This window comes from Diabrotica undecimpunctata, chromosome 9 (assembly GCF_040954645.1).
Source record: "Diabrotica undecimpunctata isolate CICGRU chromosome 9, icDiaUnde3, whole genome shotgun sequence".
Lineage (NCBI taxonomy): Eukaryota > Metazoa > Arthropoda > Insecta > Coleoptera > Chrysomelidae > Diabrotica > Diabrotica undecimpunctata.
The window spans coordinates 125032097-125052226 of record NC_092811.1 but is presented as its reverse complement, the minus strand read 5'-3'; the positions used below and the strand labels follow the sequence as shown (position 1 = coordinate 125052226).

The 20130-nt window shown below is 32.5% G+C and overlaps 1 protein-coding gene across 1 annotated transcript in view; it reads left to right on the top strand.

Moving 5' to 3' along the window:
- LOC140451409 (protein eva-1-like) overlaps nucleotides 1–19902 on the top strand; it is a 348765-nt gene extending 328863 nt beyond the window's left edge. The window contains exons 5-8 of the mRNA XM_072545198.1: nucleotides 6067–6210; nucleotides 6428–6673; nucleotides 9022–9299; nucleotides 19317–19902. Of these exons, the coding sequence (XP_072401299.1) occupies nucleotides 6067–6210; nucleotides 6428–6673; nucleotides 9022–9299; nucleotides 19317–19448 (800 nt within the window). The 3' untranslated portion in view covers nucleotides 19449–19902. The remainder of the gene's footprint in view (nucleotides 1–6066; nucleotides 6211–6427; nucleotides 6674–9021; nucleotides 9300–19316) is intronic.
- Nucleotides 19903–20130: the final 228 nt, after the last annotated feature.

Here is a 20130-nt window from a genome sequence, read left to right as displayed (position 1 = left end):
CTGTTGCATATTGAAATGCAAATTTTCGCAAATCAGGAGTTGTAAGACCGTAATAAATTTTAGCAGAATGCTCAGTATATTCGGCAAGTTCCTCTTCTTCAGCATTGTTAAATATTTTTCTGGCCGTAGCGTAGCGCAAATTGTTCGGTTGGAATAATACCCCTTGTGGTTTTCTTGGTATACGTTCGCACCATGTTAAGCTATCTGAAAACAACCAAAACAATTTCATGATAGAAAAATTTAATAAAACCTAATTTGTGTTTCTAACATGCTTTGCGAAAATAAATGTAGGTAGGTATGCTATTCATTACAAACAAATTACTATCTACAAAATATGTCTGATCATAATATTGGATTTTTAGTGAAATCATAAATTATGGTAACCATATTGTAACCATTGTAGGTATTTCGATATATTCTTACATTAACGTGTTCGGGGCAAGTTGTTACAGTAACAACCTGGCCCCAGATTATTGTAACAACTGGCCCCACGTGTACGAAATGAGGTTAAGTCAACGTTTTTTGGTAAATATTGAGAATCAATTACTAACAATAGCATGCCAATAACGAGAAATATATACGCTTCAAAACTATATAATACACATATTTATACTACTTACCAATTTCTCACAAATAAAAACAAAAGCCACCTGACCACGGTACAGTTTTAGACCCGAAACTACATTCTAAGCAATATCACTATGATGGATGTCTGACTTGAGTATCAATATCCGTTCACAGATGACGGGTCGGTTGACCCAACTTTCCATAAAATATCGGCAACTCATGATACTTGCTGCGTTCTAAAATAATTGTGTAACAACTTGCCCGTGTAATAACTTGCCCCCCTCTCCCCTACCGCCGAAGCGAGTACGTTTATCTTTTTGTTTGTCATAAAATAGTTTGTTTGCGAATGATTTTGTCCTCTTTTGTATACAATGCTTTCAATTTCTCTTTTCCAAAAGAATCTATTGCATATCCAGCATTCTTTGTATTTCTAGAGCTTAGTTCTTGTGGTGTTGCTTCATATCCTCTTTTGATTTGACCCACATCTAGATTAGAATCACTCGATAAAGATACGAATTTCACCGACAATATTTCATAACTCCTTCTTTCTCATAACAACTTTTATAACGCTTTTATTAATTTTCTATATCTAACTGTTACTCAGTTTGCATAAATTTATAAATATTATAAACGATATCCCGACCTCAGCTCTGAATTACTTTCTTGGAATAAGCTCTTATCTGCAAAACGGTATACAGACTTTTCAATGCTTGTGCTTCCTTCATTTTATTACATTTTAAGTACCTTATCTGGCAATTTCTTGTTAACTATTGGCGTGCTTCGTAAAATAATTCTTTGGATTCAAACATAACAGCGCTTATCTCAAATCCGCGGCTAAACTGTAATCTTCGTTACTAGTTCGTAAAGTGTAACTTGTACGCTGACTTGTTCTATAGTTGTAAAGCCTGGATCTTAAAACTTAAAACAATATACAAACTTCAAGCGTTCAACTTGTGGGATTTGTGACGTTTGCGGAAAATTTTATGAATGGGTATTATCTAGATAGAAGTTTTCTTAAAAACAAAACTGAAAAGGGGAATTATAAGAAGTAATTTATAGAATGGAAGAGTGTGCATTTGTGACACGTTAACCCGGCGACTGTGTGGTGAAATTTTCTGACAGGAGCTGTGTATTGGGGTAATTATCACCCCATTTTTTTTAATTATAAAATTGAGAAAATATTTTATTTTTACATGCAACCTTAAGATTTTAAATCATGGTTATGTTGTTATATATTTTTTTTTAAAGTTAAATCATTTAAAAAATTCCCGTTAAAAATTCAACGATTTAAAAAATATACTAAAATTTAGTTTATATTTAAACCACTACTAAATTTTATAAAAAGTAACTATGAACTTTTGTTTAAATAGCATAATTAACAATTATTTGCACATTTAGAACAAAAATATACACAATGTTCAAGACAAAGAAAAATGTCACATTTCACACATTTTTTTTGGCACCTTCTGTCCTTTCCACGGGGACACACTCCACATCTGGATGTTGTTCGTTGTTTCTTGTTTGGAGGTCCTTGAAGTCCTCTCCGCTATCATTTCTTTTTAGTGTCGCTCTTATGTCTGATGGTATTCTTTGATTGTTACCTCTTTTTTCAATATATGGTTTAATTAGTGCCAAACCAAGTTCTTTAAAAAAAAATCTGCGTTTTAGTTTTTCAGTTGGCTTGTTATCTTGATAAATAACCTAACTATTTATTCCTGCATTATTAAGCAGTGAAAAAAAAAATATTAGAGGCCATGCTATTACGAGACACATTATATAACGCAGACATTTCGTCAACCATATCTACGCCACCTTTTGTGTGATTATAAAAGTCTATAATCTCAGGTTTATTTGATTTGTGGTCAAATTCTGTATCATGATGAAGTGAAGAAGCTACTAACTCTATTTTATTTTTCTTCGGGACAAAGGACACCAAAGAAATGTCTTTTTAAAATCCGACAATTGCATGGTTTTCAGCTCTGTTTTTGGATTTCAAAAAGATTGTCGGTATTTCCCTCTTGTTTTTACGAATAGTTTCAACAGATGTTAACCCATGTTCATTAAGCAAATGTTCCATTAGCGGTATGCTGGTAAACCAGTTGTCGAATGTAATGTTGCGGTTAGTACCACGGATTGGATTTACAAGCCTGTTTACTACATCAAACGGTCTATTACTAAATTGAAAAGGTCCTTCAGGCTGTGAGCCAACATATACCTCTAAATTTAAAATGTAGAATGTTTTGGCATCCACTAAGGCAAATATTTTAATGCTATATTTGGACGGCTTATTGGGGATATATTGCCGAAAGGAACAACGTCCCCGAAAAGATACTAATTTTTCATCGATCGTCAAGTATCGACTAGGAATAAAATATTGTTGACAATTGGATACAAATCGATCAAAAACAGCTCGTATGGCTGCCAGTTTATCTAATCTTTTTCGTTCTTTTCTATTTTCAATATGATCGAATCGTAGGCACTTTAAAAGTAATTTAAATCTTTGCAGGGACATTGTTAGCCTGAAAATGTCAATTCCTGTTCCATATGTAGTGTAGCCCACAGATCCTCGAGATGTAACATATTGGCTTTATAAACGCCTGATAGATATAATAATCCGAAAACTGCACGAATTTTTTCTGCGTCCGTAGACTTGGTGATATATTTATGTTGGTCATTATAATTCTAAGCAACTAAACTGATCTTTTTATTAGTACATTGGACAATATCTTCTACAATAATATTATCCATGAATAATTCCCAGCAAGAAATGGGCGACTTGCAATGTTTTGCATTATTTCGAACACCGGGAAGTAAAGTTATTAAATTTTCTTGTCGTGTTCCAACCAATTTATTAGGACAGTTCTTTGCCCATTTTATTTTCCCATCCCGCCCGATAAAGAACTTAGATTGTCTTTCTTGTCTTGAGAAGAATCTTCCGACGATGATTGATTTTCCTGATTACAACTTCTAGGCTGACAATTTTCCAGTGATTGAAGTTTTTTAAAGCATCCTTACTGGGACGAAGGCTAACCTGCTGACTTTCATTTTCAGACTCGCTTTCTGATTCTAACTCTGATCCAGTTAATTCTTCCTGCCAAAGCTTCAAGAGAGCTTCTTGTTCTTTCTCCCAACTACACATATTTCTATATGTCTGAAATTAAGAATGTCAATCAATAATCAATTTTCAATATTCCTACCAATTAAATTATGTTTCTGTTAAAAAAATAAAGATAAATTGTGCTAGCATAAGAACTTTCCTGTTAATAATTAACCGGTGTTGTGGGGTTAAAATTACCCAAAAACTAAATATTACTGCACTTCAACTGTGTGGTGGGGTTAAAATCACCCAAAAGTCCAAAGAATGCGACACCACTCGTTCAAATCTTATTTATATACTGAAATTTTTGACAGAGAACTACGAACACATAGTTTATGATGCAATACAAGATCTGTTATATTATGTGAAGGTACTCGTGGCGCCAGATGAATCTGGCGATGTTGCCACTATTTTAACAAGCTCTAATGAACGACGTGGGTGATTTTCACCCCACAGTTGCCAGGTTAAGAGGATCGTAGAAAATAAATTACTTTATAATATATCTGATGTTTTATTAATACATGTAAATGTTTGGTAGTAATTTTTACAGTAACATGGATTAGTATCAGCTTTTACGACTCTGATTTGGTCTTAAATTCTAAGATATTCAGAAAAAATCACTTCCCTGAAACTACTTCTGAAAATATCTATAAACTTGATGGCGTAGTTCTTATTGCAGTTTTTAAGAGCCTCGCTAGTGAATATTTTGAATGTGCATAGACGTTACATCATTTAAAAAAAGCTAAAACTTGGTAAAAAGGTTAAAATGAAATAAATTGTTAATAACTTTCGCAAAAAGGACTTTTAAAACTTTCAATTATGCGCCAAGAGGCGACTTTTACAGTGGACAGTATGTGATAAAAATTTAAAAACCATGCATTGAATAGTTTTTAAACAATTCAAATCAACAAAACTCTCGATAAATTCTTATTTTCGTATCTCAATATTATTATTAAGTACCTTCTTTTTAAAATCTTATCGAAAATACGTTTTACAATTTATCTTCCCCATATGTCAATGGTTCTTCATTGAAGAAGACGTCCAAATTGTAAGATGGGACTATGACATAAGGAAATAATCCGGTAAAACATGGCACAGATAAGCAAATATTACACAATAGTGGGCAGAAATCAAAACGACTATGTAAGGGAAGCAAGCAAGCAATTTAATTAAACCCAGCCTGTGAGACATGTTCACCCCTAAGAATTACGTTCGGGTGTAACAATTCATTGGAATGAGGTGTATTAACTCGAGTAAAAACAGGAGTCACTCCACCGCAATCCAATGCTCCAGACCATCCCTTTCCCCCCCTATAGCACTCTGATGCGCGATAGGGGCACAACTATCAGCCAAATGCTCTTCATGTGGGAGTCCTGGGTAATAGAACTCCAACATGGTTTCCTAACCGAATTCAAAACTCAGGACAGCGCATTGTCGCTATAATCCTGTTATCTTACTGTGGCTTATCCGCGAACTAAAATTACTTACTTGGGCCTCAAGTCTCCGTTCTGAGCTAGGCTCAGTTTGGCGACTTGGTGCTCAAGGGTTTGGGCCCTTGGCCCGGGTTTTTAATGGTTTTTGTTTTTTTGTTATTATTTTTTTGTGGCTTAAGCCGGTTTTTGTTAGTAGTTTTTTGATTTTCTTGGTGGCCGAAGCCGTTTTTTGTGTGTTTTTGGATTTTTTTTGTAGGATGCCTGAAATATAAAATTAGAATTAGTGCATGTTAGTATAATAATTATCTACTTAAAATTATCTGGGTCCACGCTGTACGTTGCGATTGTCCACGAGTTTTTTGAGCTACGAACTATCTTCTTGGTGCTTTATTTTTGTTGTTTTTTGTAGTGTTTTCTCTCTGGTGTTTTGTTTTCTCTCTGTGTATGTAAGGGAAGCTGCACCATAATTGGTAGAATACGCTTTCATAAGAGAAGATTTTTAAATTGTATAGTTTTAAAAGAAGAGTCATTTTTAACTTATTTAAGCAATTATACCAAGTTTTTTCTTATGTTTAAATAGTTAGACATTTGTATGTGTATGTATTTTATGATTGAGTATGATTCCTTTCACTCTCACAATTTCAGCGTGGTGAGAACGAAAAAAATTACACTTCTGCAATCTGCAAGGGATCAATTATCACCAATTTCTTACTTTTCAGCACTGAAGGAGTAATAACGTTATTTAACTAACTTGTAAATATTACCTTTTCATGTTATTCGGAAGTTTCGTTGGTGTTCTGTATGATTGCTTCAAATTGGTTATTTCAATACCTCCTCGTTTTAGATTTCCCAGGTTTCTCTCGTTTCATTCGATTCTACTTTATCTACCCCATAATTCTGATATTCTTGTGTCCTGTTAATTTGTTAAAATTACCATTAGATATTAATTTTAACTTTGTTTTGTTTCAGCTTGCCTTGTTAGCTACGCCACTGAAATCGTCATGCAGCTCTGTCATGGAAAAAGAAACTGTGACTTGTCAGCGGACATTAGGACCTTTGGAAGTCCGTGCAAACCAGAGTCCAGAATGTATTTAAAAGTGGTCTACACCTGTGGTATGTATATTCACTAAGTGTATACAAACTATTTGAATAATTTTTAAATATTTAAACAAATACCTACTCTCCAATAAATTGGCAAAAGTAAAACATTAGTGAATAACTCAACAGTAGATAATACATTAAATGCAGTTAAGATAAATCAATTAACTTGTAAACAAATATTGTTAATGTTTTACTGCAAAAATATCTTAGTACTTTTTGTTATTTGCAGTCCCGAGAAAGGTCCTAAAAGAACAATACGAAGGATTCCTCGAACCCGACGAAACAGACGAAAAGCTTCCAAACGACGACGAAAACGTTTTCGAAATATACGATGCGGGCAACGAATATATCCGGGAATTTGCTGCTTCTCCTTCTGATCCAAACATAGAAGGAGTTACTAAGGTAAATTTTACCAAAAAATCAGCCCAAGACAGTTCAACAAGTCTTTCGAAGAATAACAACAGGTTTGAGTTCGGTAAGTATCTGTCTTAAATTTCAGTTTTTCATATTACTCTTAACACTTTACAATAAATACCCTGCGATACATCAAGAATTATAAAACTTAAACTTTCTTAATAGTATACGCATACTTTGGTATATTCCTAACGGAGCACAAAATTGACTTAAGTAAAATAGATTGTTTGTACAAGATCTTATAATCCTGTACCCTGATTGCTTTTCTTACTTTCCTCCATATTTAAGTTCCTAATAACTTCGTCCAAATAGCTGACTAAATTTATTACCTTTTCCATGGATTTAAATTATGTCAAAATTTAAAATCGCATTCAATCAAAACTAACACCCAAAAAATTACTCTCAAGTAAAAATTAAAAATGGCCATAACAGGTCCTGTGAAGAAAATTCTGACTAAAGAAAAACCAAAAATAAAGCAAAGGTGGATGACTGATAAGATCCTTCTTCTCATGGACAATCGGAGAATAATGAAAGGAAAAAACGAACAAAGGTATAAACAAATACAGAAAGAAATCAAAATAGAAATCAGAATAGCAAAAGAAGATTTTTATAAAAGAAAATGTGAAGAAATAGAGCAATTGCAGGCAAAACATGATATTTTTAATGTACATAAAAAAGTGAAAGAACTTGCAGGTACACAAAAACGTAAGCATCCAAATACCCTGTATAATGTCAACGGAAACATAATAACAGAACTAGAAGAACAGTTGAAGACATGGAAAAACTATATTGAAGAACTCTTTGCAGATGATAGACAACAATCTGAGCTAAGTAACATACAAGGAGACGAAGGTCCAGAAATAATGGAAGAAGAAGTAATGTACGCACTAAAAAGAATGAAAAATGGTAAAGCCCCAGGTCCAGATGAAATACCAACGGAAATCCTTAAACTAATAGAAAAAGTCTCGATTCACATTTTAGTTAAACTTTTCAATAGCATTTATACATCAGGAAAAATACCACAAGAATGGCTTTTATCCACCTTTGTTACTATACCAAAAAAGATAAATGCCAAACAATGCAGTGATTACCGTACAATCAGTCTGATGAGCCATGTACTGAACATATTTCTGAAAATTATACACTCTAGAGTACACAGAAAACTGGAAAGAGAGGCGTTGTTTGCACTGAACGTTATGTCTCAAAGATGTCTTGACATAAATCAAGATGTATTCATGTGTTTCATAGATTACAACAAGGCCTTTGATAAAGTGCGGCATGATCACCTAATCAGACTCCTGACAGAAAAGAATTTAGATAAACGAGACATCCGACTAATAGCAAATATGTACTACAATCAGAAAGCAGTAGTGAGAGTAGAGAATAATACCACTGAAGAAATTGAAATAAAGCGAGGTGTGAGACAAGGGTGTATACTGTCACCAACCCTGTTTAATCTCTATTCCGAAGACGTAATGAATAGAACACTCTCTGAGCAATCCGTAGGTATTAAAATAAATGGTGTTAAATTAAACAATCTGAGATTTGCCGACGACACCATTCTGATCGCAGAAACACTTGAAGAGCTACAGACATTGGTGAATAAGATAGCAGACTGCAGCGAAGAATATGGACTATCTTTGAACATAAAGAAAACTAAATTTATGGTAATATCGAAATCAACACAAAATGTCCAAAATTTATATTTACACAATGAAATTATCGATCGAGTTATCAAATACAAATATTTAGGCACTTTTATAAATAAAGACAACGATAGCTCAGCAGAAATCAAAACAAGAATAGAAAAAGCCAGATCCATATTCACTAAAATGAAGAGAGTGTTCTGCGGAAGAGATTTGAGCCTTGAAATGAAACTTCGCCTGATGAGATGTTACGTACTTTCTGTGCTGTTCTACGGAATGGAGTCATGGACGTTGAAAAAGATTGATACCAAAAAATTAGAGGCATTTGAACTGTGGATGTATCGCAGAATCCTGAGAATATCATGGACCGAGAGAGTCACAAATGTCGAGGTCTTGAGAAGAATGAATAAAGAAAAGGAAGTCATATTTACGATCAAAAAACAAAAACTGCAATACTTGGGACACATTACAAGAGGCGAAAGATATGAACTGCTTCGAATAATTATGCAAGGGAAAATAGCAGGAAAAAGGTCCATAGGAAGAAGACGAAACTCCTGGCTAAAGAATCTACGGGAATGGTATAGCTGTAGCAGCAACGAATTGTTTCGGTCAGCAGTTTCGAAAATATGTATAGCCCTGATGATCGCCAACCTTCGGAACGAAGATGGCACTTGAAGAAGAAGAAGAAGAAAAATTAAAAATGTAATAAATTTTTACAACACATCTTTTATTTAAGTTCCTTAAAATACATATCTTGTTACAGAAAACCAAGAGCGCTTTTTCCTCTATCTGATAGTAAGCGTAGCAGCCGCAGTTGTTTTGCTTCTAAGCGTCATGGTAGGAAGGCTGCTGCTGCAGCGTCATAGATCAAACGAGGATTCTAAATGCCAAGCCACAAATATTTCTGATACCACTTTTCCCAATGGATTTGTCGACGATATAGACGAAGTAGATGCAGATATAGACCTTCCTACACCTTTACCTTGTCCAATGGTTCCATCAGTTACTGTTTTTTCTTCCCCAATTGGTAGTATAGCAGAGGTAAGTAAATTTATTTATTTTACGTTATATATAGTAGGTAAAAAGAAATAAAATAAAACTTACTCATAATCAATTTAATTTTACCACCAAAACAACCGGTTTCCATAAACCAAACCAAACGACCAAAAAATAAAAATGATGAAGCAGACAAAGTAAAAACCTACCAATGGGTATAAGATAATCTATTGAATTGAAATAAATTATTAAATAACCAAATTACTACTTACATTACGGTACAAGAATTATTAAGTAATGATTTGTAAAACATAGTTCAAACTATCCTGGATTACTGGTGATGGGTGTTATTGTAACTATTTGACAATTATGGTATAATTTCACTATTTGAGAGAGTGAGTCATCGTTTAAAGGCCCAGAAATGCGGAAAGCTGTTTGGAAATCCAGTGACGTACACTTACTTTTATTTTAACGTTAATTATATTTTATTTTTCAAATATTAATGTTCGAAATAGGCCACAATATATTTATTTACAAGTTTTTACTGACGTTTCGATCTCTATATCCAAAGACCGCTTTCAAAGATATAAATGGTAGTTATATTTATTTTATTTGTTTATTATTATATATTTTTATAATCTTGTATTGTTTATTTTCTTTTTTTTTCTATCTTTAAAAACGGAATAGAGATCGAAACGTCAATGTATTAAGCATGTAAATAGATATATTGTGGCTTATGTCCAACCTTCTCCCTAAAAATACAGAATGCCACAAACAAGCAGCTATAGAAAAATAAATATATCTGTCATTTGTATGTTTGAAAACGGTCTCTTTATAGAGATCGAAACGTCCGTAAATTAAACATGTGAATAAATAGATTGTGGCTTATTCCCAACATCATTTCTAAAAATACAGAACGACAAGCGAAAAGCCATAGAAAATAAATAGAAGTATCATTTGTATAATTGTAAACGGTCTCTGGATATAGAGATCGAAACGTCAATAAATAAACATATGAATAAATATTTTGTGGCTCATTCCCTACATTCCCCTAAAAATACAGAATGCCACAAACAAAAAGCTATAAAAAAGAAGTAATTTTGCAGAAAGTTTACTGATGCCAACCAGCTGTCGCGGAAGTTACGCTAAAACGTCTTTTGACGTGATCCGTCCTTAAACAGTTACACAATGAAATTTTTTTAAAACAAATTTTAAGACAGTTTCCACACCACCCCAGAGGTATGTCTTGTGGCGCGATACTTTTTTTAAATGGGTGTTCGCCAAGAGCCATTTTGTCTTATTAAATAAAATGAACAAAACACTTAAACAGTATAAAACAAAACAAAATAAAATCCTATAAAACAAAATAAAATTCTATAAAAACAAAATAAAAATAATGTTTGATGTGTTTAAATACAAACACTATACACACTTACTATGTTCTTCTCATTTTTTTTTTGTTTTTGGTTTTTTTTATGCTGATGTTCTTATTAAACTATTAGAAAATATTATTCGCTGTCTAAACCTAAAGATGCAGTGCTGCTATCGCTGTCATTATCTTCACCACCTGGTGTAATTATAATTGGCTCTAGTAAAACTTTGATATGAGTGTCAAGTTCCCACATACGATGTTCTTCTTTAATTATGTGGCCTATACATTTAGCCCATTTCGCTGGAGTTACATGGAGGATTGCTTGAATCAAAAGTTTCTTAATTTCGTTTAATTTGAACGTTTTGTTATTGCGTGCTACATCTCCTTTCACTTGCTCCCAGATAAGTTCAATGGGATTAAGTTCGCAATGATAAGGTGGTAGACGCAGAACTTTGACACCATAATCTTTTGCAGTTTCATCTACAGCATATTTAAGATATTTAATTTTCCCTAACCGTGCAATGTCAAGGAGCTAAATTTTGAGCATTGATTCTTCGTATGCAATCGCCTTTTCTGTAAGCCATTCTTGAATCCTCCCTTTCAATTTCTTTAATAATCACCTGTTTTTTTCAACTCAAATTGAAGAAAACCATCATCAAGAAACCCTGTATCACTTCCTATATGGGTGACGATTAAACGCCGTCCCTTTCCTGATGGAGCTTTTAATCCTGTATATCAGCCTTCTATAAATGCTTCGCGTTTACTTTTGACATTTAAATCTTGCCAAACTTTTCCAACTGTATGACCTTTTCCAACCTTGGTTAATTCAGGTTTCATCCAAATAACATATTTTGAGTCCAGTGCTGCGAATTTTGCGTATTTCTTCTAAATATTTTCTTCTCCGCACAATAATTTTATTTTTTTCTAATAGCATACTTTTTCTGTTGAGTTTTACATATCGAAAGTTCATTTCACGCATGGTCCTGGTTAAGACTCTACGAGATATCTTGGGTAAGGAGTCATCGTTTTCGAGCTCTTGAGAAATATTTTTCAGTGTTGGAATTTCATTCCGAAAATAAAATGAATGAATTTTTCGACGTATAATATTCCTTGTCTCGTCATCCAAAACAATGCTTTTCCTACCTCTAGTTTTACCTTTTTCTTGCTTTTTATTTTCCGATGTATTTTTAAGTACACGATAAATACAGCTAACGGATACTTTTGTTAAACTGCTACAAATGTCGACCGCTTGGCTAACATTTAATTCCATTTTTCTGCCGACAATTGCTTCATAAACGTTTCGTATTATTACCTTCTCTTCGGACGTTAACATTTTCCGTCTCTTTTGCGGCATTTTATTTTTGGAATCAACATCAGAATTTTGCAGTCTTCTCTTGGAACAACTCGGTTTTTCGTCCAACTCCAATAAAACTCAAACAATCAAAGACTCAAATAAAACTCAAATAATCACAGAATATAACTAAACATTTACTATAAAACGACAAACTATAACACTCGTATTATCAATAACACGTTTTATCAATAACACAAACTTATCGCATAAAATACCCTACTCTCAGATACGCCAATGTAAATAACCTATTGTTGATGGGCACTCGCTCGACAAAAACTAGTTTGACGGCTTTCTGTGGATCTGAATTGAAACGGAGTTCCCTCGCTAATTCCAAAGTTGCCAAACGATTGAAAAATATTGTTTTAAAATATCGATTTTTATTTTATAAATTTAAATATGTAACGAAACGGAACATATAAATAAAATTTATTTCATTACAATTTTGTGCTTAATTTTTACTATTAAAAAGATCAGGTTTTTTTGTATTTTTATGACGGTAATAATCGCTGCATGGAAGAATACAGGTTTTGTATGACCATAATTACTTCTTGTGAACAAGAATTGGCTACACTGTTCGACAACTTCTGGTCAAGTCTACCATAGAAAAGCACAAATAAATATACTACTTTATATATTCTGTAATTTCTTATGAGGAAACGCAAATTGCAATCGAGAAAACAGGCAGTTTTCGAGGGCCGCTGTGTACATTTAAATTTGAGGATATTCCGCGTTTAAACTATGGTATCACTCTTCTAAATTGAGGGTTTCTACTTTAGTGGGGAAGTTCTTGAGGGGAGAGATATTGTAATTATTTGTTAAAAAAATGTTATGTTTTATATTATTTAAATTAATAAAAGTTATTATAATAATTCCATAGATGTATTTTAGAGATGTGTGTTAATTTATTGAAGTTTTATTAAGAGTTATATAACAATGAATGAAGGTTGATGTATATTTATGAGGGTGTGCAATTACTTAAACTTGTAATTTTTAAACTTTAATAAATTGAATTTGGTTTCTGTTCAATTTCAATTTTTTATATTTATTATATATTTGGATTAATATTTTGTTACCAAATACTGACTTATAAGTTTGTTTTGTAATTATGATTTTCCAAGTTTCTTATACAAGAAATTATTTCAATTAGTTTCGATGGTTAAATTTAAATTTAATTCATCTAGTCATTGTTAAAAGTATGCCAATATTATGCATATTAGCTTTCAACTTTCCATTTAAATATTTAATTACTATTTCAGTTATATTTGCTTCAAAACTGATTAACTTTAGTTACAATACTAAGAAATAGAAGAAGAACTGTCACACTTTAACCTACAATAGCTTGTCAAATTTACCTCTTAAAATCAAGTAGACAACAAAAAAAAACTAACATTTTACCGGTGCCTCTCCTAATAAGTGATGTAGTACCACCAAGTGCCACCTTTTAAATTAATGTCTGTTTTGTCTTTTTGATTGTGTTCTGTTTGTCCCTAAGTGTCTGTGATTGTCGTGATTTATTTTAATTTTAATATATTTCACTTCACAATTTTCAGCCAAAACAGAAACCAAATTCAATTTAGTAAAGTTTGATAATTACAAGTTAAAGTAATTGCACACCCTTATAAATATACATCAATCTTCATTCATTGTCGTATAACTGTCCTTTTAATAAAACTTTAATAAATTAACACACATCTCTAAAATACATCTATGGAATAAATGTAAATAATATAAAACATCACTTTCATTTAACAAATAATTACAATATCTCTCCCCTCAAAAACTTCCCCGCTAATTGTCAAATAGTTACGATAACACCCATCACCAGTAATCCAGGATAGTTTGAACTATGTTTTACAAATCTTATATCAATTTGTAGGGTTTTACTTTGTCTGCTTCATTATTTTTATTCATATTAATAACCACAGACATAATATTCACATAACTGCTGTAATTGTTATCCTTTTATAAGACAGCACCCTAATGTGGGTTTTTGTAATTTTCAGCATTTAATTTACTTGGTACCGTTAGACCTGAAGATGCTTAGCAAATTGTAGTAAGCGAAACCGGTGGTTTTGGTGGTAAAATTAAATTGATTGTGAGTAAGTCTTACTTTATTTCTTTTTACCTATTTGAAATGGACTCACACAGGCAACACATTCATGGTATGGTTATTTACATAATTTAGTATCGATAACACTACTATTACAAAACGACAAGATATTTTGTTGTCAACCATTTATTAACTAAACACCAAGTTATCAACTATTGTTCCTTTGCATTTTGAATCTTCTTTCTTATATGCTTGTCCACTGTTTTATACATAGCTCTGTTTTTAAATGATCTCTTGTTCACCATCTGTAATATAGTCGGTTCGCTATATTTACGAGGGTTTCGGATTAACAAAATTATGCTAATGACTCATTGATAACCAGTTGCAGTAAACGACTTCCCAGAAAATTAGGTAAAAACTGCATTAATGGTCATATTGTAAAATACATTAAAATAACATTAGGGTAGGTATAAATTTGTTACAATATTGCAGTTGAATTGATTCTTTGCCAGTGTTGACATTGTATGTTTGGTGGAAATATTTAAAAATGCCTAGGCGTGTGTTAGATGTAGATAGTCTAATTTGTAGTGTACATAAGTATTTTACGGATGAAAAAGAAAATGGCGGTCCTTTAAAATCGGTAATGTCTGTTCAACAACGCGTATGTGATGCTCTAACCAAACTAAGAGGAGTATTACAAAATCGCAATAATGAACGGCCGAAAGAAGATCACCGAAAAACTCGCCTATCGTTGAAAACGAAAGATATTCCAGATGGAAAAAAATTTGAAATTCGTGATACCGTTTATCGAATGTGAGCCAACAAGGAACATGTGACCTTAAATACAATTCTCTCGGAATTAAAAGATAGAAAATTTGACGAAATTGGCAGAACAAGTCTATGGCAAGTGATACATAATTTGGGTTTCAAATTTCAAAAGGAGGATAACAGAAAAGCCCTTTGTGAAAGAAGTTCTGTTGTGCATAAAAGAATTAACTTTCTAAGAAAATATTCTAAATTAAAAGAAGAAAGGGCAAATTTTATATATTTAAACAAAACATGGATATTTTCTAGTTTTGCAACCAAGACAATATGGCAAGATGATAACGTAAAGTCCATCAAACATACTGATGGAGAAGGGAAGCGACACATAATTTTACATGCAGGAGGGAAATCGGGTTTTATAGAAGGTGCTGATTTAATATTTTCATCTAAATCAAAATCAAGTGACTATCACGATAATATGAACACAGAAATGTTTGTAAAATGGTTACATGAAAAACTTCTCCCAGGTTTAAGTGAGCCCAGCGTAATTATTTTAGACAATGCACCTTACCATTCTGAAGTATTAAACAAAAGTCCAACGAATTCTTGGACTGTTAATAAAATTAAAGAATGGTTGACAAAGGAACATATACCATTTACACAACATATTTTAAAATCAGAATTATTACGCTTGGCAAATATCCACGCAAAACCAAAAACCTTTGTTGTGGATCAGATTATTGAAAGTTACGGTCATCAAGTTTTACGTCTACCACCGTATCATTGCCAGTTTAATCCCATCGAATATATATGGGGAATAGCAAAACAATATTATGACAACCATATTGGGCCTAACAGTTGTAGCGACGACGCAGTTCGGGAAACTTGGCGAAAGGCACTTTCAATTGTAACTCCAGAAGTGTGGTGCAACTGTATATTCAAGTGCGACAAACTAATAGAAGATTGGTGGACTCGTGAAAATAAAATAAACGAAATAAGTCCAATCATAATAACAATTAATGGTGATGACAGTGATGATGATGACGATTATGATATTTTTGATGATAATGACTGATTTTCATTTTTGTTGGCAAGTTAAATTTTTTTATTTTTCATTAGAAATTCTCTCCATGGAACAAATATACATAGACCATATTTTCTGTGTGAAGTGTAATATAAAATTATTATTAGGTTTATATTAGCCACATTAGACTCCATTAATGAAGTAATTCTCCTTATTATACTGTCAATTATATAAAAGATTTTCCATTATTATTTAATTAAAAAAAGTTATGGATTATTTTTCATTTCATTTGACCAGTTGATATTTCCCCAAAGAGCAGGTAGTTAAAACTGGGTACTTACAATAAAATTTTTAATCCGAAACCCGCGTAAATATAGCGAACCGACTTTACTTCTTCGGTCATCTATTCTTTATTATTTTTTATTATGCTTTTAAAATTATTCCAATATTTTTTTCCTAAGTTGTGGGTATCTATAACGGATAAGTTTCTGGTTAATATAGTCTTCTTCTTTATGTACCATGCCCTTTCTGAACGTTGGTTACTATCATAGCTACTTTACTTTTATTTACTGCTACCCTAAATAGTATACTTTTGTATCAATACCACACCAATCTCGTATAGGTGAATGTTTAGTGATATTAACTATTGTATTCTGTTTCTTTTTTAATTTTTTACTCTAAAATTTAGATTATCCACAACAGAATTATGCTCAGAGTCCAAAGTCAATATCAGACCATAAATACCGTTTCTAAATATATTTCGGATGAGTATAAATTTTTTGGTTCTGAAGACACTTAATTTACCATATTGTGGGAACTGCCAAGTATATAGTCTAAGATGTGGAAGCTTAAACTAAATATTGGTTGCGATGAAATTGTATCCTTAACAGAATTGTATTAATGTATCGCCTCACTAATTGCGTTCTTGGGAAATCATACTCACCAACAATATTTTCAACTATGATTTTTTCCATTTTGGTGTTAAAATCATCTAAAACAATTCTGATTCATTTAATTTCTGATTGTGTTTAGTTATGGTAATCTAGCTGTCAATTTCCGTTACTACCATCGTAAAACCCAAAAAGTAAAATAAGCTACATCATTTAACATGCTAATACAGGGATGAGTGCCTTAAGAACCGGCAAAATAACGCAAAAGATAGAAAACATAATACGTTGTGAAATAAAAAGAGATGCAAGTAGTAGAGGTGAGAAATTATCGATATAAACCTATAATTTACTTTACATTACATTAGATCTATCGAAAGTTTCCCACCTTTAGACGTTAGCTTATGAGCTGGTTGACTTCAGTCATAGTAATACGTATCACGTAATGTAAGTAAAAACAGTTCAAGTACGAGTATGTTTTTATCCAAAATTAAAGTATTGATCAATAATAAACTTTGATTTGAGACGTCGCATACACTCTTCTCAATACAGAATTATCATAGCTTGTTATTCTGTATTTATCAAATTACTACTAATTAAACTATTTACTTTTGCTTTATTGCCTTCAATCAGTTTTTACTTTATGCGAAATTTAAAAAATGTTAATGCTCGACGTCATACTTGTAATATTATGACTGAAGTCAACTAGCTCATAAGCTAACGTCTAAAGGTGGGAAACTATCGATAGTCCTAATGTAATGTAATGTACTGTTATGGATCAGTTTATCGATCAGAAATAGAATAAAGAGTTTTTTATTAATTTAATATACCGCGGGCATATAAGTTAAAATACAACTCTGTACTTATTTGTAATAGACCATAAGAGAAAACATTGTTCCGTGAAGGACTGAGTGAATAGTGAAAGGACAATGGAACCCGTATAATTATATATTTAAGGAATAAACTTTGTAATTGTATTTTGCGGTGGACATTTTTCGAAAGTAAATAAGAATTAGATTTAGATATGAGATAACAAGAATTTGGAAACTTATTTCTGTTGAAAAAGGCAAAATTGTTAATGGTTTCTGAAAAGTAATTTGAGTGAAAGTAGTTTATTTGTTTTAAATATTATGTTGGAAATTTTCTAAATCGAAAATAAGTGGGAAAAATGAATGCTTATGATTGGTTAAAAAGGAATGATGGGGAATGAGAGAGTTGAGAAGGTTTGTCTGGGGAGATTGAAAAGATTATTATGTTACCGGCAGACCAGAAGAGAAGCCGTGTTTTCGAGTAGTCAATCTGAGTATCAGTGTTTTCGTTTGTTAGTGAAAAAGGTGGAAGCTGATAGCAGATCAAAATCGAGAAGATTAATACCTCTTTTGAGTCTGCATAGTCCACGAGATATAATTGAGAAAGAAAGGAGAATTTGTGAATAAAGAGTACCGGTCAAAAGAGGCTTGGGCTTGTGTTTTCGGAGGAGTAGTTTGCTGGTATGCGGTTTGGATCGATGCTGAGAACGGGAAAGATTTGATGGTAGCCGGACATAATCAATCAAGGAAGGAACTGTGGTTTGATCGAGAGGAGACATCATTGGTGTAAAAAATTAAGGTCAGTCAAATAATTTGAATGAAAGAAAACTTTAAGATATTCTAAAGATAAAATCAAATATAAGAATACGAACTAAGATTCCAAGTTTCAAAGAGTTATTTTTTGTGAATAAATTATATTTTATATGGTCAATTTTTAGTAGATATTATTATAAAACAGATCAATAGATAGTTTGTAATTAAAATTAAATTAGAGTATAGGAGTTTGTTGGGAAAGAATGTTGTGTGCATATTTATGTTGTTTTAATGTTAGTTCCGTTTCCTGTTCTATCCCGATTATGAGCAACTAGGAGATACTGAACCCACTAGAAGAGATATATAAAGTAAACTGATTAAAGTAAAATTAAGAAGGCACCCTGAGAATTTTTAATAGTAATTGATTTGTATGACTCTGCATAAATTAGTGAATTAATTAATTAAATAATTGGATTAATTAAATTAGTGTTAATTAATAATAAAAAGGGCCTGCGTAGCGCAAGCGGTAGGATGCTTGACTCGCAAGCCGGTGGTCCGGGGTTCGAATCCCACCGCCGGCAAGAACATCTAGACATTTTAAAAATGTCTATAGGCCCCAGGTCGACTCAGCCTGAATAAAAATGAGTACCTTGGGTAAAACCAGGGGTAATAATAGACGGTTGAAGCGTAGCACTGGCCATGTTACCTTCCTTGTACACCGTAGGCCCTAGATATAGCAGACTACCCTGCTATACTCCCAAAGCCGCGACAGCGGTATAAAACGGGAGACTATTATTATAATTAATAATAAAACATCATAAAGCAGATCACAACAGTACATTAGAGATTTCTATCGATAATTTCCCACCTCTATTACTTTCATCTCTTTTTATTTCACAACGTATTATGTTTTCTATCTTTTGCGTTAATTTGCCGGTTCTTAAGGCACTCATCACTGTATATCCAAAATTACGCGTTTTGTATTAATAGTTTTGAAATCAACTGGACTGGTTGCATGTCCTTTCTTATTTTAAAATTTATTTTGCAGGTAGTACGATATCCTCAGATTGGTAACACAAACACTCTAGGAGGTACCCTTAGAAGACCAACCCTTATGATGGATAGGGAACTTCCAGCAACTTTAAGCAACACATCAAATAGTCAATACTATTTTGGATGACCCGAATGCCAGGGCCATGGAGGCCCGACTGTGCCCCATTCACCCACGGTTTATACATGTGCAGGTCAAGGTACTTATTGTTTTTAGATACAGTGACATTTGAGTTGTGGTTAATAGTGATATATTATGCCATATTGACATTTAGTGCACGCTATTTTCGGTGAATCAAACTAAAGATGCGATCATCGTTAAACCTAACAAGTTTGTATTATACAATAGTTGTCTATGTGTGTAAAATGGAAAGTGATACAATATTAGCCAATATTATTGCAAGTGGAGGGAAATAGTGTTACTTTTTGCTAATTAGACAAATGTTTTTCTACAATCACTTAATAAAATGCGTTTATTTAGGATATTATAAATATTTACCAAAATAAAATTATAGAAAATCGAACCGATGAAAAATTGTATGAATAAACAAACAGATGTTCATATGGTATCAATTGATATTGAAAAAGAATGGGGTAAAGTTCCTCGAGAGCTCTTGAAAAAAAAATTTAATGTAGTAGGACCCAAACGTTTAAACAGAAAAAAAGCGAAAGTAAAAATGTTTATAGTAGATGTCTAGGGGTAGAACTTATTAATGCCAAAATGATAGAGCATAAGTTCAGATAGTTAGAACTTGCTCAACATCGAAATACTGATCACTCAATATGAACAAAATAGAGAATAGAACCATAGA